Below are 23,586 nucleotides of genomic sequence, written 5' to 3' on the forward strand. Positions count from 1 at the left end.
TAGTACACCATGTAAAGATACATGATGTATTGCAACATATTGCAAATCATTGGTCTGAAACACAGTAAAAGCATCCTAAAAAATTCTAAACTCCTTTCATTGCTTTATTTGGCACATTACCTCTAAAAGTTAACAATCCTGCTTTATGGTAGCCCAGAATGACTCTGCTGCAGCTTGCCGATCACTTCACAGAACTCAGACCTGTTTTCCTTCAGGTAATCTTTTATATGGAACTAAATATGATCAGCCTGTGTTAAAAATATTTTTGCAGACCAAGATATATAAACAACATGGTAGTAACAAGACTATACACCAGGACTTGAGGTTGGAAATAAATCCATGGAGAAACCCTGAGGCGAGATCAGTCCCCAACCCCAACTCAATACATCCATATTTTTCAGCCAGCATTATCATAGAATCATGGAATATTAGGGTTGGAAGGGACCTCAGGAGGTCATCTAGTCCAACCCCCTGCTCAAAGCAGGACCAATCCCCAGCTAAATCATCCCAGTCAGGGCTTTGTCAAGCCTGATCTTAAAAACCTCAAAGGAAGGAGATTTCACCACCTCCCTAGGTAACGCATTCCAGTGCTTCACCACCCTCCCAGTGAAAAAGTTTTTCCTAATATCCAACCTAAACCTCCCCCACTGCAACTTGAGACTATTACTCCTCGTTCTGTCATCTGCTACCACTGAGAACAGTCTAGATCCTTCCTCTTTGGAACCCCCCTTCTGGTAGTTGAAAGCAGCTATCAAATCCCCCCTCATTGTTCTCTTCCGCAGACTAAACAATCCCAGTTCCCTCAGCCTTTCCTCATAAGTCATGTGTTCCAGTCCCCTAATCATTTTTGTTGCCCTCCGCTGGACGCTTTCCAATTTTTTTTCACATCCTACATTTTACTGCCTGAATACCGAACTTGACAAATCAAAACCCAAAGAGAGTAATGTTGATTCTAAAGCAGTGTTTCCTAATCTGGCAGGCAAGTGCCCAGACTAGTTTCAGGTGTGTGTTGAAGGGGGGGCAAAGGGAAGGCAACCCAATACGATGTGCCCACTGCAAATACTGTTACAGTTAAAGTATCTGGTACCACTTTGAAAACCATGTGCCTTTCCTACTGCTCCTCTGTTGGGCCTTAAATCAACTAGCCATGGGATATGTTCCTGTGTTAGGAAGCAGCTCCCTGGCTCAAACTTCTCCCCGGCTTCTGCAGTTCTCAGCACAGCCACAAATTCACATGTAGCTCAGCTTTATAGAACCACCAATGATCATCCCCGGCATGCCCCTCTCTTCTCTCCCAAGCAGCACAAAGATTTTGGATGAATGGGGCTCAGGGGTGGGTAGAGGAAAATCCACTGGAGAGAAGGAGCTTTAAAAGTAGAAAGCTAAAATTATAAAATAGAAAGTAAAAAAGAGAAACAAAACAAAGAACACCAAGATGAGCAGGAAAAGAACAGACTGAAGACAGCAGAGACAGAGAATGGCCAGAAAAAAGGACAGAGTAGCAATTGTGCAGGGTCATGGATAGAGGGGATACAGAATATGGCACCCATTCTACCAGTTCATCACAAGAGAGACCCCAGCAGACAGAGGTTGGGAACTGCAGAGTGAACCTTGTAATGGAGCTGATGTGCAGTTTATTTCTGACTTAGCCATTGTAATTGGGGGGGGGGGGGAAGAGGGGATAAATAAGTGAAGGGATTTTGTTAACCCCCAGTTCCTAGCAGTCCAATGGACTAACTCTCAAGAACTAATGCATTTTGCATTAGTATTTAACATCAGGAAAAAATGGCTCAAGGGGCTAGTAACAAGGCTTTTAGTGTGTAATATATAGTGTGTATGCCTCAGATGTGCAGTGCTTTTCTTTTCAGTTATTAACAGCTCCCTCCTCATTTTCAGTCATGCTACTTATTCTCCTCTCCTGCAGTACTTTAGTATGCTTGAATGTTACCTTCCTCTGGGAGTTATCCTCAGCAAAGCCAAATTATAGCATGCAAGATATAGCACACCTTTTCCTGGAGCGAAGTCAGTATCTCTTACCAGTCTCTCAAGATCCTAAAAACAAGCTTTGAGAAGCCTTGGTCTTCACTCTAACCTCAAGAAATTTACTGAGGTGTAACCCTCATTCAGCTTAAAATTTTCGAGATAACACAGATCCAACAACTGTAGAGAAAAGCAAAGACCACAGGCCTTAATACAACCTCATAAGAATGGATTAATAGTGATCTTCTTGTGTTAAACTATAAACACAACTTCTACTAAACCAATTACAGTAATTCCTAATCCAGTTTCAAAGTATATCGATTGTCTTCAAATGGTGTTAATCAATATCACAATAAATGTAAAAAAACCCTACATATTTATTGTTCCTAAATTTATTTGGTACAGTAAATATCAGTGTATCCAGAAACCGTACAAATTAGTGACCTGCACCTGTAAATCGATGGGACGACTCTCATGCTTATAGTTAAACACAGGCATAAACATATGCAAGAGTGGGGCCGAATATAAAACCTATTTTGTACTACTTGACATTGGAGAGGTGGGAATTGTTTTTGGGGAAACAAAGTCTCACACCTAATGTTTAAAACTGCAAGAGAGAAAAAAGATGATTGCCAACAAATTATAAAATCTAAACAATACATGCTTTGCTCTCTCTAATGACACTTTAAACACTAACCAGCACTGGCATATATGCATAATGGTAGCATATCAAGATTTCATTAGATTTATTGTTTACTTTTCATTACCTAACACTTTACTACACACTAATGGCCTGCTCCCACTGACTCAGCACACGTATTCCCATCAGTTTCAATTGGAGCAGCACTGAGCCCAAAATTATTATTATGACTGGTTTTCATTTAAATTTTATAGTTAATTATGCTGAATTTTTCCTGAAATGCTGTTAACACCTATGTGTGGGACATGTTATTTTACCATCAGTTACAGCATTCAGTGACACTATTCATGGAATATTTCTCTTAAATGAGTCGGCTTGTTATGCTCAGAAAAGATCATATATAAGCCGTTGTAAAAAATACAGCTTTCACCAGCTGTAGTGACTCTCTATAGACAGATAGCTAAACCAAAGTAAAATTGGCCCAGATCTACCAGTTTGCAGTGATTAATTGTTTATCTAGCCTTTAACTGTTAAATGTAATTCCTTTAAATCTTAATGAGAAGAAAATGATGCAGAGATTCTCTATGTGTTTTTATAATTTTCAACTACAGCAGGTAGGTAGTCATAATTCCAGTTAATTACAAGATTATGGAACTTAAATATTTATTGTGCTTGGCTTCCCCAACCTCTTTTACTGTAAATATTGGAGATATGTTCATCTCAGCTCGTTATGATTTCTGCCCAAAGAAATAAAGTTTTTATAAACTATAAATACACAACTCTAGTTAAGAATTTTGTGTATATGTATTAATACAGTTGTTTATTGACACAGCAGCAGCTAGTATCATTGTATAAATGTTCTGTGAGATACTCTTCACATCTGTTGGTTTTTGTTATTTCTTTATTGTTCAATTGAAGCACATCTACCCCATCTGCCTGACAAGATCTGCAAAAACACAGCATTTTAATAGGTTTGAACTCTGCTGTTTGAGGCTCTGTGTTACGGTGATGTTCATTTTGCACATAAAATTGCAATCTGTATTGCTTTTATATGCTGGCAACTAAAAGGCAGAAAAGCTTGAGCACTAAATTGGAAGCATACAGACCATGCAGACTGCGCTAAGGCAGGGAACTCTGGGGCAGCCCGACCATGTGGACTGTCCTGGGACTAGGGACCCCACAGCTTCCAGAATCCTAGGCCAGCTGTCTTCCTGTGCTGTCAGACTCCTGTAGCTTGGTGAGCCAGCTGGCCCAGGAGGCTGGGGGTCTCTGGCCCCAGGGCAGTCCACATAGCAGGGCTGCCCTGGAGCTGCAGAATGCAAGCGCCCTGGCAGCTGCTGACTGAAGTTGATTCTTATCAGTCTCAGCCAGCAGCTGTCGGGTCCAAGGGAGCATACTTCCTTTCAGAAACACCATGTGACAATGTTTCCCAAACATTTTTTTAAAATTTCCAGTTCATGGGAAATTTTTGTAAAATTGGTTGGTTTTGTTCCAAATCAGAATGCAAATTTTACCATATTGAAATTTCCCATGAACAAGAAAACCCAAGTTTCAGCCAGCTCCTCACCTAATACCAGCATTTTTTCTATTTTACAAAATGGTGATACAATTAGTTCAGGGTTCATCCAGCACACAGAACATCAATTATGAACTAGTGGCAGCCAACTTTATAAAGGGCACCCTGACTTTCATATGCAGACAGACTGTAGGGAATGGCAGACATCTTGCTGACTTCAGACCTGTTTCCCTTTTCAACCGAAGTGGCTAGTCAAATTCTGGGGCCCTGGGAACGTACCAGTTGGGAGTAGAAATTGATGGAGTCTGGTATTCTCTCTTATGCAATCTTGTTTATTTACAAGAATGTACAAAGTCCTGCTTCTCCAAATGCAGGAGAAACCAAGAACAAAAGGAGCAATTTGTTAGCTTAGAGCCCCAAGCCTGTTCAGCCAACAAACTCAAAAGTTCTCTCTTTTTTTCCCGACTCACACTGTACTCAAGCTGTGCTTGGCTTTTTTTTTTTTTTTTTTTTTTTGTTATTCACTCTTGCCCTGCCCCTCTATCTGAGCTGTCTGTTCCCAGTGTGTGTGTGTTCTCCCACCTACCTCCCCTCCCACACTTGGTCACAATACCCAGTGGAACCCTCTGCCCACCTGGTGCTAGTTTCTGGGCAGATTCTATTAGGACTTGTTTTAGGTATGCCCCCTCTATTTTCTTCAACTATCTTCAGTGAAGGGCACGTTCACACATCAGGGTGAATATGGTTTTAGATCAATCCATAACAGGTTTTCACCCAGCTCATAACAGACCCATTGACAGTAAAAAGACGACAGTGGCCATTTTGAAGAAGGTAAAATTCAGGAGTTGGCAGTCTTTCATCACGTTTTCATAAGACAGGTAAAAAAACACCTCCCAAAATTGCTAGAATCATGATCGTATAGTGAGAGTAGGCAATACTGAATTAGATTAAACTAACCCAATTTTGACCCTGAAAACCTAGACAGGAAAAAAAAGAGATCAGTTTCATAATCAGGACTTAATACTTTTGGAACAGGATGTCCCCCCCTCCCCACAAGCCTCCCCCTAAATGTGCAAATAAGTTTTCTGATGCTAGATCATCCCTTGACTTTATAAGTATCATTTCCAGAGTTTCCTCTTGAAATACTTCTTTATTTGCACTTTTTAGGCATTTTGGGTCTTAAAGCTTTTTAAAGAGGTCTCCTGAATTTCCCTTCCCTTCTCTGCCTGAGAAAGAACTAAGTATAGAAAAAAAATGCTGCTTTTGACCTCATTGAAAAAGTGGCAGAAACATACAAGATGATACCAGACAAAAAGGAGATAATCTGCAGTGGAATCAGTTCCTGGAAATAACAGTCTGAGGAAAAAAATGATGTTAGTGTGCCTGGAAGACGCTGCACTTCCCATAATACACAATTATTCTAGTAACCGTTACTATTTTGTCTAAAGGGAAGCTGCAGCAGAATCTCCACTAATAAATTAAGGCTGTGTGTATACTTAAAAAGCTACAGTGGCACAGCTGTGGCCCTATAGCACTGTATTTCCAGTAGAGACAGGAAAGTGTCAGTACCATTGTACAAGGCACTGGTGAGACCTTATCTGGAACAGTGTGTGCAATTGTGGTCTCCCAAGCTTAAGAAAGATGAATTCAAACTGGAACAGGTACAGAGAAGGGCTACTAGGATGATCTGAGGAATGGAAAACCTGTCTTATGAGAGAAGGCAAAGAGCTTGGCTTGTTAAGCCTAACCAAAAGAAGGCTGAAGAGAGAGATGATTGCTCTCTCTAAATACATCAGAGGAATAAATACAAGGGAGAGAGAGGAGTTAGTTAAGTTAAGCACCAATGTGGACCCAAGAACAAATGGATATAAATTGGCTATCAACAAGTTTAGGCTTGAAATTAGGTGAAGATTTCTAACCATCAGAGGAGTGAAGTTCTGGAACAGTCTTCCAAGGGGAGCAGTGGGGGCAAAAACCTAACTGGTTTCAAGACTGAGTTTGATAAGTTTTTGGAAGGGATGGTATGATGGGACTGCCTACAATGGCATATGGACAATCGGCGAATGCCAGTAGCAAAAATCCCCAATGACTCGACACAGGCCATTAAAAGGGGCAGGCTCTGAGTTACTACAGATAATTCTTTCCCAGGTATCTGCCTGGTGGGTGTTGCCCACATGCTCAGGGTCTAGCTGATTGCCATATTTGAGGTTGGGAAGGAATTTTCCCCTGGGTCAGATTGGTAGAGACCCTGGGGGGTTTTCACTTTCCTCCGCAACATGGGGCACGGGTCACTTGTAGGTTTAAACTAGTGTAAATGGTGAATTCTCTGTAACTTGAAGTCTTTAAATCACAATTTGAGGACTTCAGTAACTCAGCCAGAGGTTAGGGGTCTATTACAGGAGAGGGTGGATGAAGTTCTGTAACCTGCAATGTGCAGAAGGTCAGACTAGATGATCACGATGATCCCTTTTGACCTTAAAGTTTACGAGCACTTCAGTGTGGATATTCACTACATCAATAGGAGGGGTTCTACCATTGCTATAGGCAATCCATCCCCCTGAAAGGCATTAGCTAGGTCAAGAAGAATTATTCTCTTGACCTAGTGCTGTCTAAACTGGGGGTTAGGTCGGCTTCGCAATGTCTCTCAGGGGTGTGGATTTTTCACACCCCTGAGAGATGTAGCTATAGCAATGTAACTTTTCAGTGTACACCAGACCTAAGACTGAATAAGGAAGGAAGCAAACCTCTGTGGAGAAGGCTTAATTTAAATGTCCCTGTGTATTAGATCTGGATATAGGATAAGCAGGGCTCTTTGGGACCAGGGCTTCTAACATTAAAGGCCCGAGTTCTTATCTTTTGTTATGGATGGATTCTTCTCTTCTGTTGTTTCAACAGATGAGTGTTCAGCTAGTACTGACTTGATTTCTAGGTGTATTTGTTTTTATAGCTTCTCACATAGCATCTTCACATTAATACACTTCAGGTGGACTGCCACTGGGGCCTGGAGACTAGTCCAGGGACAGCTGCTTGATGTCTCTTGTTATGAAAGAGCAATATAAAGCCTAAACAAACAAGGAAAGACTTCTAGGACATGACGTTCTTAGCTGAAAAAATAGTTCTGTTGTTTTTACAAGGCCCATTTCTTCAAGTTCAAACACAGGCTGTCTCCATGTGATCCTGAATAGTACTGAGTATCATAGAATCAAAGAATATAGGGTTGGAAGGGACCTCAGGAGGTCATCTAGTCCAACCCCTTGCTCAAAGCAGGAGCACTCCCCCAATTTTTGCCCCAGATCCCTAAATGGCCTCCTCAAGGATTGAACTCATAACCCTGGGTTTAGCAGGCCAATGCTCAAACCACTGGGCTATCATCTCATTATAGTAAACAAATCTGCAACATACCATAAGCTATGTACACAACTGAATGTTTCCAAGCCATATATATTGTTTAAAGCTCCTCAAGAGTTTTCCATCTTTTACTTCTCTTGATTTGTTTCTTTCTGTTCTCTAGGACTGTCCTAATTTTTCTCTTGACAAAGAAGCGAGGCTCATGGGCCCAAACACTTCAAGTAATATGCTCTTGTAACTTTGGGCACAAAATGCTATAACTGGGTATCTCTAAAGCATTTAAACTGAAAGATTATAGTTGATAAGGTAAAACTACCTCGAACTTTCTATGATCTAAAAGGACATTAAAATCATGTAATGCCGGATATTGCTGCTGAAAAATGAATAAACGTCAGTGTACCTGAAGCACTAATCGGACCCTACCTGTATGAACTTCTGCTTAGAAAGAAGACATATAAACCAACGGCTGCAGCCTAGACTGAGAAGGCTTTGAAATCAAGGAGCCAGATCGAGGCCTAGAGACAGATTTAATCTAATTATTCCAGCTCTATTTTCTGTAGGTTTTTTTATGTTTGTCAGTGTCACAGAATTAATTGTGCAACTGTGGTAAAAGCATGAATAAAAGGAGGACTTACTTTAATTAAATTGGGAAGAGATCACATGCTTATTTTCAGTCTCCCTTACCAAACAAAAACATTGGAGGACTTAACAGGAAAATAAGGTGTATTAAGAGTAAACGAAAAGCTGCTGTATGATACAAGTTATTTAGTTAAAGCATGATTTGTTATCAAGATATATCTTTAGATATATGCAGTCTAATTGCTGTGTTTCCTCGTATTAGAAGACAGGCAAGGTGGGTGAGGTAATATCTTTTATTGGACCAACTTCTGTTGGAGAGAGAGACAAGCTTTCAAAAATTGGTCCAATAAAAGACATTACTTCACTCACCTTATCTCTCTAATATCCTGAAACCGACATGGCTACAACTACACGACATGCTTTTATTATAAGTAAGAAGTGCCTCCTATCCAGGGAAGACTTGTGGTTTATATTGCAGAACAAAAAGTCTGCCCCACAGATATTGACTGATACCAGCTATTTCATTTTGGAACTACTGTGTCCATCTTCCTGTGTTCTTCCTACTAAAACCACACACTTTAGTTATACTCAAAAAGAACAGGAGTACTTGTGGCACCTTAGAGACTAACAAATTTATTAGAGCATAAGCTTTTGTGGGCTACAGCGCACTTCATCGGATGCATAGAATGGAACATACAGTAAGTATGTATATATATACACACACACACACACACACATATACAGAGAAGTTGGAAGTTGCCATACAAACTGTGAGCGGCTAATTAGTTAAGATGAGCTATTATCAGCAGGAGAAAAAAACTTTAGTAATGATAATCAAGATGGCCCATTTACATAGTTGACAAGAAGGTGTGAGGATACTTAACATGGGGAAATAGATTTAATATGTGTAATGACCCAGCCACTCTCAGTCTCTATTCAAACCCAAGTTAATGGTATCTAGTTTGCATATTAATTCGAGCTCAGCAGTTTCTCGTTGGAGTCTGTTTTTGAAGCTTTTCTGTTGCAAAATTGCCACCCTTAAATACTTTACTGTCAATGAGATATGCGCAAGGCCCAATGACTGAAGGTGCAGCAAATACTGCAAGATGTCCTGAACAGAAGCCAGCATCAGCTGAACTCCATGGATCAAGAACAATCCTAAAAACTGCTTCCATTTCACTGAATAGGCCATTCAGGTAGAGGACTTTCTACTGTTGAGTAGGACTTGTTGAACAGCCACCAAACACCGCATTTCCTTCTTATTCAGCCATTATGCAGCCACGCCATGAGATCCAGTGAGCTGAGCATGGGATTCAAGGTGCAACCAGGAGTCTGTCTGAGTAGGTTGGGATGAAGAGGAAAGGGTATGGGAAGCTAAACTGACAGCACAAGGAAGTCAGAAAACCTGCAAACTTAGACTTAGCTGTCCAATTGACAATGTTGTACTTGGACAGCAATACCTTCTGGTTGTCAAACCACATATACAAGGAGGAGGTGGTGTGAATCTTCCTACCCATCAGGTCCATTAATTTAGCATCCTTATTCTTGGGAGTGCATGTAAATCTGCCCTGCCAAGCTCTATTGTTCACCGTGGTTATGTCCAAGGAATTTGGGGCTGGATGGGAGTAAAAACCCACAAATCCCTGCACTGGAACAAGGTAGCGATTTTTCCATGTGCTTTGCTACAGGTGGTACCAAAGCCAGCATACTCCAGAGAATCTTAGCAGGCTCTAGGAGTTCACTGTTAATAGGGAGGACACCTCTCCAAGGGCAGACAGCTGCAGGATATCCAACGTGTTCTCCTCCAGGAACTCTCCTTGAATACTCAAGAAAGCAGCCATGCACCGCAAAAGGTTCTGGTGCTTCTTGAAATCCTCTGGTACTGAAGGAGAGGAAGAGCCAAGCACCATAGAATTGTCTTGGGATGAAAATAAAGCTGACAGCAGGGGTGCTGAAAAAGTTCCTGGTACTGAGGAGGTCCCTTGTGCCGAGCCTGGCCTCAGCCCCACTTCCACTGACTGTGTAAGGGTAACATTGAGGTATGATACCAACAGACCCACAGGTTCAGTGGGCCACTCAGCCAACGGAGCTATAAATGATGCAGTACTGGCAAAGTCCTGGACCAAGGGAGAGGCTGGAACACGAAGGGAGAGGAGGTTCATTGCTGCCTAATACACTGTTGATGCAGAAACAGCCAGTGCTGCATCATCCTTGCTGGTACCAGACTCAATGGAAGCCCCAGGGCCGAAACTGGAGTCAATGGTCTCTGACCTCACCGCCTGGTATCAGGGAATTATTGACTGGACCTACTCCATTCCACGTGCCGGCATTCACACCGTGCTGATACATGCTTCTTCTGGAGGAGGCAGATGAATCACTATGCAACCTGTACTGGCTTTTTCCTCGGGGCACTCAAGAGGGAATGACTCCTCCATGTGTCTTTGGAGAGGCACCAGTTCCAGAGCACGAAATGGCAGCACTCTCAGAGCCCGAGAGCAACCTCTGATCTGACGAGTACCTCAGTGCCGAAGCAGGCCGAACAGCCTGTTCAAGCAGGTGCGGCTTACACAAAGATTACTCGCCACCTGAATTCGTTTGGTGAACAATCTGCAAATCCAACATTGCTCCTTGATGTGGGCTTCCCCTAAGCACGGTAAGCACCACGTGTGCGTGGATCATTGTTGGGGATTGGTTCCCATATGACGGACAATGTTTAAACCATGCTGAGGGCATCATCAGGGAAACAACTTAAACTAACACTAATATGATACTAACAGTGTAAATTAACTAAATACAACTAGAAAAGTCATTAAGAAATAGAGGGATTGTGAGGTGAAAACCACACAGAGCTCCAACTCCAGCCACTGGTGGTAAGAAGGAACTGAGGGGTGGGGGTTGAGGCAGCAGTGCCTCATATATCCAAAGGAGGAACTATGGCACGAAGCACAAGCGCTGCCCCTTTATGAGTACTGTTAGGCAAAATTATCCGGCTCTGATGAGTTGGGTGCCCACACAGCTAAGTGGAATACACAGCTGCATGTACATGAAGAACCACCATGGCCATACAGCATTTCTACAGATAATCCAACAATATTCTTTTGTCACTTCTAGGTTGAACTGTTTTCTCCTTCCTGCCTGACTTCACAATACACTTTTGAGCAAAGAATGGGGCTTCTTCCTCACCTCCTGAATTTAAAGCAGTTCAGTTCCTGAGGTCACCATCAGATAGTACGTTCCCCACTACATTCGTAGTAAAAATTTTCCCTGTGAAAATTGCCATGAAAAATCAATTAATATGCTAAAGCAGATTATGTTACTAGACTGCTGAATCTTCCCTTAAAATTCTACCTCTTAGACACTTGCCTTTCAATGGTAACTGAAATTCAACATGATATATATTACCTTTTTGAACATTCTGGTGGAATCCTCACTTATCTGCATGAAGCGCATGATAACGTTGTTCAGATAGATATCGCTCAAAGTTGCATGGTCTTTGCTTTCTCTTCTCACTTGGTTTAGGAGTAAGTACCAACAATTCACTGGAGATAAGAGATTCTGGTCTTTCCTAAAGAGTATATATGTTACATAATTAACATATTAGAAACATCTCCTTGCCACACCCATCCTCCATCAGATATACATAAACATGAACCCAACAATTTAAGTTTAATTTAAATTAAACAACAACTGATCTCTGTAAAGAAAGAATGCACATGTATGTGCCAGGATAAATGCTGGAAGTCAAGTTCTGATCCCTTTATCCATGCAAGTAGTCCCACAGAAGTCAACAGGGTTACTCTTGTGAATAAAGTAAACTGGATTTGGACCTAAATCTGTTTCTGAACAGTCAGTCAATCCTTTCTTGGAATATATTTGGTTAGTCAAGCTTTACATAGTATTTTAAGACATGTTTTACAAGCCCCATGAGGCACAAATAGAAAAACTAAATAATTCATATCATTACAACCTATCTGCAAATATCAAAAACTTGACACAAAGTTTGCAGTTGCTCACAGATGGACAATATATAACATTCAGAATCTATACAGGTCATTGCAAAAGAGTTGTACTAATTATTTCTCTTAGCACTGAAAATCTTGCCCAATAAGCATAGTCGAAATACTTTATAAGAAAGAAATCATAGGTGTGCTTGTCTATCAAAATACTGTTCACTGTAATAAATTTAATTGTGACAGTTTTAAAAATGTCCGTAACAGTATGCGTCTCCTAACTCTGATCTGCATTCATAAATTCCATTTGATTACTAATATTCATGTAACATTGTCAATTGCGGTGATATAGTATGAGGGCCGCTGATATGACAGGGCTGTTTTTCAGTAGTTCAGCATCTCTGTGTTTCCATTACAGACTCTTTCCACCCCAGTCTGAGTACTTAAATCACATATAGTTTATGAAACCTTTTATTAAAAATGCCAAAATAAATTACTTAATGACCTAAAAACCACATTCTTGAGATTTCTGGCTCCCCCCAATCCTTAACATCTAGTATAAAATATTAGTTAAAAAAATTCTTGCAAACAGTCCTTGTGGTGGACTCTGATATTTCAGTTTCAGTGTTACCTGCCAAGCCTGAGCAGTAGCAATTTTCGGTAACTTCTCCTTCTGTGCACCAGGAGCATATTAAAACATTGTAGAATATATTTCATAGATTTTAAGGCCAGTAGGGACCATTAGATCACCTAGTTGACATAAAAATTGTGGGAGTGATAAATAGAGGACAACTCACTGATTCAGAGCAATCTGGATGTTTTGGTAAACTGGGCGCAAGCAAACAATGCGTGTTTTAATATTGCTAAATGTAGATGTATACATCCAGGAACAAAGAACGTAGGCCATTCTTATAAGATGGGGGACTCTATCCTGGGAAGCACTGAATTTGAAAAAGATTTTGTGGGCCTGGTGGATAATCAGCTGAATATGAGCTCTCAGTGTGACAAACATGATCACAGGGTGCATAAACCGGGGAATCTCAAGTAGGAGTAGAGAGGTTATTTTATCTATTTGGCACTGGTGCAACAGCAGCTGGAAGACTGTGTCCAGTTCTGGTGCCCACAATTCAAGAAGGATGTTAATAAATTGGAGAGGGTTCAGAGAAACGCCATGAGAATGATTAAAGGATTAGAAAACCTGCCTTACAGTGACAGGCTCAAAGCCCAATCTATTTAGTTTAACAAAGAAATGGTTAAGCGTAACTTGATTACAATTGATAAGTATCTACATGGGGAACAAATATTTAATAATGTGCTCTTCAAACTAGCAGAGAAAGGTATAACATAATCCAGTGTCTGGAAGTTGAAGCTAGACAAATTCAGATTAGAAATAAGGCATACATTTTAAACCACTGGAACAATTTACCAAGGATCGTAGTAGATTCTTCATCACCAACAAAAGACGGTTACCTACCTTTTGTAACTGTTGTTCTTCGAGATGTGTTGCTCATGTCCATTCCAATAGGTGTGTGCACGTGCTGCGTGCATGATCATCTGAAGTTTTTTACCCTAGTGGTACCCGTTGGGTCAGCTGTGAAGCCCCCTGGAGTGGCACCTTTATGGCATTGTATATACGTCCCTGTTGACCCGCCACTTGTCAGATCCTTCTTGCTGGAATACTCCAACAGAGGGGAGGAGGGCGGGATTTGGAATGGACATGGAACAACACATCTCGAAGAACAGTTATGAAAAGTGGGTAACCATCTTTTCTTCTTCGAGTGATTGCTCATGTTCATTCCAATAGGTGACTCCCTGTCTGTTTATATAGAACATCGCTGTGGTTTTGTCCATCAGTACTGATTCACATTTGCCCTGAAGATGGGCCCGGAACGTCTGGCAAGCCAGGTGAACCGCTCTCAGCTCCCTGATGTTGATATGAGGCCACAGTTCTGTTTGTGACCACATGCTTTGAGTTTGATACTGCCCAGGTGCATTCCCCAGCCCGCCTCTGATGCGTCCGTGACAAGCGACAGTGAAGGCTGAGGTTTGGCGAAGGCGCACAGATCACCTGAGGTTATAGCCACCAGCTGAGGGATTCAAGAAGCTTGGGCAGAAGGGTAACCAGTCTATCCAGAGAGTCCCGGCTGGGTCTGTATATCCTCCCCAACCAAGCCTGGAGCGGGCGAAGGCGCAACCTGCACTACATATGTGCAGGCTGCCATATGCCCTAGAGGCTTCACGCAGTTTCTGGCCATGGTAGTTGGGAATCGGTGGAGGCTGATGATGATGCCCTTGATGCTTTGGAACCGGGACACCTTTTGACTGAAGAGGTCCAGCTTCTTAGGGACGGGCCTCAGCTGCCCCCGCTGCTCTTTGTGGTTTGGTGCGTCCACTACCAAGGTCCTGGGTTGGGGAGGGTGAAGAGGTGCTCATACCCCTTCTGAGGGACAAAGTAACGCCTCTCTACTCCCCTGGCCGTTGGTGGTATAGAAGCTGGGGTTTGCCAGAGTACCTTCATGGCATTCTGAATGGTTTTTATAAGAGGCAGTGCCACCTTGGAGGAACCCTTTGGGGTGAGTATGTCCACCATTGGGTCCAAGTCTTCCACCACCTCCTCTGTCATCATGTTGAGGTTCTAGGTCACCCTCCTAAGGGGGTCCTGGTGTGCTTTCATGTCCATCGCTGGAAGGGACGTGGTAGTGCCCGCCACTGCCTTGCCCAGCGAGGAAGAAGAAGAGGCGTGAGGTGGGACGGGGTCTTCCTGGTGACTTGCTCAGGGACACCCATCATCGCTGCTACTGGTAGTACAGGAAGTGCCGGCGTAGGTGTCCCTGACCATGCGCTTGATGCAGGAGGCCCAATGTCTGAACCTTGTGGTGGACTGATCAGGGGCAACAGATGTCGCAAAAGGAGGGGCACGGGCAATGGAGACCACCGATGCTGCTCTGGAACCATGCCCTGGGCCCTGGCGGTAGGCCCAAGGTGTCCAAAAGGACCATTGTACTGTTCCCTGCCACTGAGGAGGCCAGGACACCATCAGTACCGAGTGTTCCTCCACCCTACGGTGCCGAGACCAGTGCCAGGATCTCAACTGGTATCAGCTGCGTCGGGACACGTACAACTCCACATAGGTGAGAGGTTTTTCACAGGAGTGGATGGGTGAAATTCTGTGGCCTGCGTTGTGCAGGAGGTCAGACTATATGATCATAACGGTCCCTTCTGACCTTAGTATCTATGAACTCTGCCTCTGACTCCGATGAATAGTCCGTGCCTGACCAGGGAGGGGTAGATCCTGACAGTGCCAGGACGTGGTACTGCAGCAATGGGGAATGACACCGCATCATGGTGGGCTTGCCCCGGTGCCAGATAGGAGGTGCTGCCATCGGTGCCACCGACAGAGCCGCAGAAGGTGTCAGAAGCGGTGCAGCAGCCGGGGCTTGAGCCGGTGCACGGGAATAGCAGGTGCGGGACTTTGCTGTCATGGCAATTAAATCCTTGCGCAGCCTCGAAAGTGTCCGGTGTAGAGGGGAGGTCTACGTCCTCCTCCAACAATTCCTGGACCAGAGAGTCCACCAGCACCGGACTTGACGGACCTCCCCTTGAGGCTGGAGTTGACAGTGCTGGGACCGACAAACCAGCCTTCTGGTGTCCCAACGTGGGATGCACCCTGCTGGAGTCCTGTTCGCTCTTCTTGTGGAAGAGCGGCCCCGTTCCGCCGCCTTCTTCTTATGTGGCACCGGGGATTGTGATCAGTGCCGCACCGATGAGCCAGCCTTCCACGCAGGGAAACTGTGCTGATGTTCCTTATGTGAGCCCTTCCTCGGTGTCAAGGTGTCCCGCACCGAGGCCGGTGCGCTGTGCCCTGAGGTTGCCTGTGCCGGCTCTTCAGCTGGTTGTGGCCGGAGAGCGGACTCCATCAAGAGGAGCTTGAGGTGATCGTCTCTCTCCCTCTTAGTGCTGGGCTTGAAGCCTCTACAGATGGTGCACTTGTCCTACAAATGACCGTCTTCCAGGCACTTCAGACAAGTGGCGTGCAGATCCCCTCTGGGCACAGGCTTACCACACCTATCGCACAGCTTGAACCCTTGGGGCTGCAGCATGCCCCGGCAACGAGGAAAAAATATAGGGGGGGAACCCCCCAAATGAAACATACTAATGAACTAACTAACTGACTGACTAAGATAGTGAAGGATAACAACTAGGAAGCACTTGCTAAAGCAAGAGACCAGTTGCTCCAATGACAGTCACTGATGGTAAGAAGGAATTGAGCAAGCAGGGGGTCGACAGGGACCTAAATACACCGCCATAAAGACACCACTCCAGTGGGCTCCACAGCTGACCCGACGGGTACCGCTAGGGTAAAAAACTTCCGACTATCGTGCATGCACACACACCTATTGGAATGGATATGAGCAATCACTCAAAGAAGAATTGTTAAATCAAGAGAGGATTTTTTTTTAAAGCTATGCTTTACGAATTATTTTGGGACAGTTCCATGGCCAGTGTTATACAGAAGGTCAGGCTAGATGATCACAATGGTCCCTTCTGGCCTTGGAATCTATAGCCGCATAGCCTTAAAGGCTGGAAGGGACCTCCTGCACAGTGCAGACCACAGAACCTCACCCACCCACTCCTGTAATAGACCCATAACCTCTGGCTGAGTTACTGAAGTCCTCAAATCATAGTTTAAAGACTTCAAGTTACAGAGAATCCACCTTTACACTAATGTAAACTTGCAAGTGACCTGTGCCTCATGCTGCATAGGAAGGCGAATCTCCCCACCCCCCAGGGTCTCTGCCAATCTGAACTGGGGGGAAAATTCCTTCCCAACCCCAAATATGGCGATCAGTTAGACCTTGAGCATATGGGCAAGACCCACAAACCAGATACCTGGGAAAGAATTCTCTGTAGTAACTCAGAGCCCTCCCCATCTAGTGTTTGAGTCTCTTGCCATTGGGGATATTTGCCATTATGAATCTATTCTAACCTCCTGTACAACACAGGCTATAGAATTTCATCGAATGATCTCTGAACTGCGTGCAACAATTTTTGTTTGAATAAAGCATATCTTCCAGAAAGGCATCCAGTCTTTATCTGAAGACTTCAAGAAATGGAAAATCCACCACTTTCCTTGGTAGTTACTGTCAAAGTGCATATAGTGTTAATCTATGAATGGTTTATGTGTAACTGTGTTCTATTCCATAGGGGATGGTTACCACAGCTCCTTCAGGAACTAAAAACAGTGGAGGGTGACTAAGGCAAGTCACTGAGACTAAACTACTCTAGAGAGGTACCACTCCCACCCCGCAGTGGTTTTCATATACTGCTTCAAGCTGGCTTTTCCAGAGACAAGACGACAAAGAAAGGGCTTTTGGTATAAAAGGAAGAGATTGAACTGACACTGACTTCTTTCTGATCCAGCAAATGGACAGGACCTTCTGTCCAAGGGGAGCTCCAACCCTTGCCAATGGGTTGGAAAAACTTTGATCTAATAGGACCCCATAAGACTGGTGAGTGACTCCTGGCATACTTTGTGTGTTTAAATCTTTTTTTTTTTTTAAGTAGATTTTCTCTGTAATGTTTTTACCTTAAGAATAAAGGTGCTTGCTTAGAAAGAGCTGTGGGGTAAGTTGTAACTGGTGACATTATACTGTTGTTCATAACCCTCAGGGAGAAAGCAAAGCACAGGCATTTGGCCATTAGGCAAACTGGCTTGCTGGGGATATCACAGTGTAAGCTCAAGAAGGTGTACTGAGCTTCTTGGCTTGATGCAGAAATTACTACCACACTGAAATCTTATGGCCTGTATTATGATGGAGCTCCTACTAGATTATCATTGTGGTCCCTAGCTTTAAAATATATGCGTGAAATTCTGTCTCCATTGACATTCAATGGAAGTGTTGCCATTTACTTCAGTGGAACCAGGATTTTATCTTATGAATCTAGAATATTCAGGCTATCCCATTTCTAGTTGCAAAGAAAACTTTCCTGACATGAACCAAATGCAACTGATAAAGTGCCGTGTATGAGAGTCTGCAAACAGTTCTGAGTGTGATGAACTGCCCCATTCATCTCAATGGAGTGTTAACTAGGAAACCATCTAGAGAACAATTTATAAGTCAGGCTGCTGTCAAGGGTTGCTGGAGGAGGGTAGGAGGAGTTCTAGTTACCCCATAACTTTTAATTTTGGTGCTTCCCAAGCGCAGAAGGGAAAGAAGTTACATGCAAAAGCCTCAACTGGCACTACCCAGTTGTAAAACCTCCAGCTTTGTCCTTGACAAATTTATATAACAAAAGTTGTTTTTGTCACTACAAAAGTATGTGGCATATTGAAGATATGGGGACAATATAAAGTAAATACTATTTATTACAATATTAACACCAGGATTCCTGTACTAATTATATTATTCATTTTCATATTTATTCACTAAACAACACCACTTAGTTTGCTTGAAGCTACCACAATATTTTCAGTTTGATGCAGAAGTTGGTATTGCAAAAATCAGAGGCCCTCCCATGCAGGATTTAGGTCTGAGTTGCCAAAGAGTACACAGAATCCTCATGTATAGTTGACAATGTAGGTGAACTACATTAAATTCACTTACAAAGATCTTCAGCCAGATAGTTTAAAAATATCCTGCTAATTCATATATTTTAAAGTCAGAAGTGACCACTATATTCATCTAGTTTGTTCTTCTGCAGAACACAGACCACAGAACCTCACCCTGTAATTCCTTCGTCAAAATCATAATTTCTCGTTGAGCTACAGCATGTCTTTTAGGAAGACATCCAATCCTGATTTAAAGATAAAATGCCAATCCCCAAGAATGCAAAAATCACGATCCCAAAAAGATGTGGCACTGCTTTACAAGTAATGATATTTTTTAAAAGAGTCTTTTTATTTGCCTTTTGGTGTTTGAATGTTTAGATTCAAGTTTTCCTCTACAACCATGAGTGCTAGAAACAGAGGCCTGGTCTATATTTAAAACTTTTGCTGGCATAGTTATATTGGTTACAGTGTCAAGAACAATCACACCTATAGCAGACATTTCTGTGCTGGTAAAAGCCCTAGTGTAGTAGTGTTGCCAACTGTCTAATCCCACAAACCCAAACACCCTTGCCCCGCCCCCGCTCACTCCATCCCTCCTCCCTCCCCCACCTTCACTCAATTTCACCGGGTTGGGGCAGGGAGTTGGTGTGTGGGAGGGGGTGCGGGGTCTGGGCTAGGGGGTTTGGAGTGTGGGAGGAGGGTCTGGGCTAAGCCTGGGGAAGAGGATTGGGGTGCAGGAGGGAGTTTGGGTGAGAGGGGGGCTCAGGGCTGGAGGTTGGGAGGTGATGCAGGCTCTGTGAGGGAGTCTGGGTGTGGGAGGGAGGGAGTGAGGAGATGGGCCGGGGGTTAGGGTGCAGGAGAGGTTGAGGTGTGGGGGGGGTGCGGGCTCTGGGAGGGAGTTTGGTTGCGGGAGGGGGTGAGGGGTGCGGGCTCCGGCCAGGCAGCACTTACCTCGGGCGGCTCCTGGAAGTGACTGGCATGTCTGGCTCCTAGGCTCAGGGGCGGTCAGGCGGCTGTGCACGCTGCCCTTACCTGCAGGCGCACCCCCACCCCCCAGCTCCCACTGGCCACGGTTCCTGGTCAAAGGGAGCTGTGGAGTCGGCGCTCGGGGCGGGGTCAGTGCACAAGGACCTCCGAGCCACCTCTCCACTTAAGAGCTAGAGGGACGTGCTGGCAGCTTCCGGGGACTGCACAGAGCCAGGGCAGGTAGGGAGCCTGCCTTAGCCCTGCTGCATCACCCCCACCGACTGGACTTCTAGCACCCTATTAAAATCTCCTGGATTGGTTTCAGTAGCCCATGGGAGATCAATACCGATTCTGGGAGACCCCCGGTCAATCCGGGAAGGTTGGCAACCCTAGTTGCCACCCAGACAGACTGGTTTTTGGCTTCTGTGTCTGGGTGCCATTTAGTGTTGCCAGGTGCCCATTTTCGACCGGAAAGTCTGGTTGAAAAGGGGACCCAGCAACCCTAAATGGCAGATGAATCAAAAGTCCGGTTACTGTTGGGCAGGGAGAGGTGCTGGCTCATTAATCTGTCCCAGCCCGTGCTCAGCTGGGGCTGCCTTCTATCTGCAGGCAGGCTTCTTGAGACGATCCGCCAAGCAACAGGGGGGAAGAGGAGTGTACAATGGGGTGGGGCCTTGGGGAAAGAGGCAGAGAAGAGGGTGGGGCCTTGGGGTGAAGAGGCAGATCAGGGGGTGTGGCCTCAGGGGTCCACTTATCAGCAACCCTATAGTGTAGATACAGTTATATTGGGGGGAAAAGTCCTTTTGCAGGCATAGCTTATTTTGTTTGGGGAAACTGGAAGAAACTTTACTGCAAAAGAACCCTTTTGCTGGTCTACACGGCTTCTACACTAGGAGACTTTGCCAGTATAACTATACCAACAAATCCTTTCTAGAGTAGACAGGGCCTGGCATTTTTTTTTCTTTTTCTTGCTGCAATTCATAAATAATCACATGCTTCAAGGGATATAATTGCAAGCACTGCAACAATGAATTAGAGAATCTACCACATCCCTTGATAAGTAGTTTCAGGCCTTGTCCCTCACTGTTAAGAATTTGCTCCTTATTTTCAGTGTGAATTGATCTAGAATCAGCTTTCAGCCATTGGCTGTTATGCATTGTCTTTGATCATTCACCAATATTCTGATTAATTGCAAAATGGTTTGAATGAGCTAATTTGGTTTTATATATACATGTAATAAACAAAATTAATATATTCATGAATTATTGAACCAGCTCTGTAAGTTGGGCAAATATATAGACGAGAATATTTCAACAAATAATTTTTATGAAATATTTTGCAAAACGTACCAAATAAATTTGACAAATAGTATCTGACCAGCTCTGCGGTGCACAAAAGTTACTGTAGTCTGTGCACATTCATATACAACCATTTGCCATGTATGAAATATTACTCTTCCTTGTTTCTAAGGATAGCAGCAAAGTCCATATGTAAAAATACATACATACATACATACAAGTTTCCCTCCACTTCTGTCCTTTTTTACCTCTTCCTAGCTCTTCTTGGAAGGCTGATCAGCCTTTATTATGAGACTGTCAAATTCTGAAAACTACATTACAACAATCAGCACACAGTTTTGCATATCCAATGCTGTGCATCTCTTCCAGCTGTGTATTACATTTTGTTTTCCCACCAAGTTCTTTTCACACGATAATATTTGTGCAATTTAAATTTCAAGAGATTGTATCAGTCTGCCATGAACAGTCACTAATTTAACAGTACCACAAGTTAGTGGGACCAAATGCAAGAGAGATGACTGATTACACAGTATTTGGACCTTTGACAAAATAAATAACCTAAACCACTTCTAACACTGGAAAGTGAATTGAGTTTGAGTATGAGAACCTCTCTTACTTGTACTGTTGATGGTCCTTTGTACTTCTTGTTTTTGCCATGAACCTTTCTGCTAATTTTTCTAGATTGCGGGAATATTCTGTCTCTATTTCTGCTTTCTTGCGGAAAAAATCCTGCAGGTCCTGAAGAAGCTGCACCCTCATTTCAGTTTGCTGCTCCAGACATTTCTGCTGCTCTATCAGTTGAGCTCGAATCTCTAAAGGAAACACACACAACTGAAGTCAGTGAAAATAGGAAAGAAAAAAATAGCACAAAAATAATATTTGCTGCACATTCTGAATAAAGCACACAAATAAGAGGAAAAAATACAATCTGAAGTTATATACATGTAAAAGTTATATGGCGCAAGTAACCTATCAATAAAATCCACACAGTTATCTACTACTTTCAACAAAAGAGTGGTCACCAACAGTCACCACACAACTCTTGAGTTTTCACATTTGCTTCTTATTCTTAATATAGGTGGAAATTACTGTATCACAAGTATACTGATCGCTGGCAAGTGTTGCATTTGTAGCTATGACAGTAGAACAAACAGGTGTTTCTGACAGTCAAAATGCATCACAGATGTGCATAGGGTCCTTGAGACTCCGGTACACTTAAACAAAATCAAATAAAAAAAAAAAACACCTCCCTATAATATTTATCCAGAATGGCAAGAGAAAAGATCAGCTTTCCTTTCAGATTTGTGGCCACCATTGGCACTTGAAAATAGCATCTGGTAATGTTTATTTAGTGTTTATATTTCTGTAGTGTAAAAATACATCGTTCTCAAGTTATAGGAATACCTATACTAAAAATACCCTTCTGTTTCTTTTAAAAGACATTCACTTAATAGGAAAATACCCAGAGCAAAAATTATGATTTCATTCATAACATTTATATTCTTTTTTTGTCACTGTCCCATTCAAATCCAGGCTAAAAAAATTATCACAGCATAGTGCAATGAAAAGAGTAAACATTTTGTAATCATTTAGAAATATGTTAACAATACTGAAAACTACAAATGTAACAATATGATCAGCCTGAGTCAACATCTATTGAAGTAAAAAAAGCAAGACTCTCTTGGATGTTAAAAAGGAGCTCAACTGGTTCCTAATTATGTGACCATTTAATAGGTAAACTGACTTTAGAAAATCTTAAATGTATTAGAGACCCATGTACAGTTTGCTCAACATTTGTAACAGAGGAGCATTACAAAACCAATATTGTACCTACGATACTGGGTGCTATAAACTAATACTACTAAAACAACAATAATGTCACAAAGTCTTATTGTATCTATTATTTGCATCCATATTGTTCTTAGAAATACAGGTGAAGGGAAAGATGTAATCTGAAATACCACTTAAATTGGAATTCAAAAATGTATGCTAAAGTGACTAGTGTTAGCACAGAAAATCATTAAGTCAGTAGTTGTTCAAGGAGGGAGATATCCCAAAGGTCTCTCCCAAATCTACTTTGAGCCACCAGCTATTGTGTTAATCATTAATGAGAGCATCCGTTTCTATAGTCTGGGAGGTGAACCAAAAAATCATGTATTTGGTTTTCATTTCACTTCAACTCAAGTCACTGGAAAAGAACTATGCCTCCAGCAAGGATGAGCCACTGTAAGACAACACTATCAATGGCATATATATGCAAAGAGGAGAAAACACATTGGAGCTGGAAGGTTAACAACAGAAATAGAAAAGAGAAACCCAAGAATAGATCCTTGATGTGCCCACTATTTTTAATGCCTTTTGACTCTAATGGAAATGTTCTGAACACTATTCCTTAAGTAACTCGCAAACCGTAGTATGAATTTACCGCTAAGCCCAAAAGTTTCGTTTTTGGAGCAGTAATTTTGACTGACTAAATCCAATTCCTTAGACAGGCCTGTGTAAATAGTCACTCTAAGAGAGACATCACTAGTAACTTTAAGCTGGACTTGTTTTTCAAATAACTATATCCTAACTATACTGAACGTCAGTGGATCTTGCCACTACACTTTCCCCTCTTTGAGCAGGTCTTCTCCACAGCAACATGGAAGAGAAAAATATTTAAGAAATAAGAAAATGTGAGTGGAAAATCTACAAAAATGGCTAAGATCATTGGGAGTAGGTGTAATATCTAAAAATACTTTAAACTAACCTTTTAAAAC

At 42.8% G+C, this 23,586-nt stretch overlaps 1 protein-coding gene across 9 annotated transcripts in view; it reads right to left on the reverse strand.

The window, feature by feature from the left end:
• The window catches only part of SRGAP1 (SLIT-ROBO Rho GTPase activating protein 1), a 233,446-nt gene that overhangs the window by 98,593 nt on the left and 111,267 nt on the right, over positions 1-23,586 (reverse strand). For 6 of the 9 annotated variants that reach the window (XM_073327901.1, XM_073327900.1, XM_073327898.1 and 3 more), the window contains exons 2-3: positions 21,444-21,639; positions 11,466-11,628 (exon numbers count right to left, since the gene is read on the reverse strand). The exons of 1 other annotated variant lie outside the window; for it this stretch is intronic. In XM_073327901.1, the coding sequence (XP_073184002.1) occupies positions 11,466-11,628; positions 21,444-21,586 (306 nt within the window). In that variant the 5' untranslated portion in view covers positions 21,587-21,639. Of the gene's footprint in view, positions 1-11,246; positions 11,429-11,465; positions 11,629-21,443; positions 21,640-23,586 lie in introns of those variants that run through there. 2 more of the 9 variants (XM_073327902.1, XM_073327904.1) reach the window with 2 other exon arrangements.

This window comes from Lepidochelys kempii, chromosome 1, assembly GCF_965140265.1.
Source record: "Lepidochelys kempii isolate rLepKem1 chromosome 1, rLepKem1.hap2, whole genome shotgun sequence".
NCBI classification, from domain to species: domain Eukaryota; kingdom Metazoa; phylum Chordata; order Testudines; family Cheloniidae; genus Lepidochelys; species Lepidochelys kempii.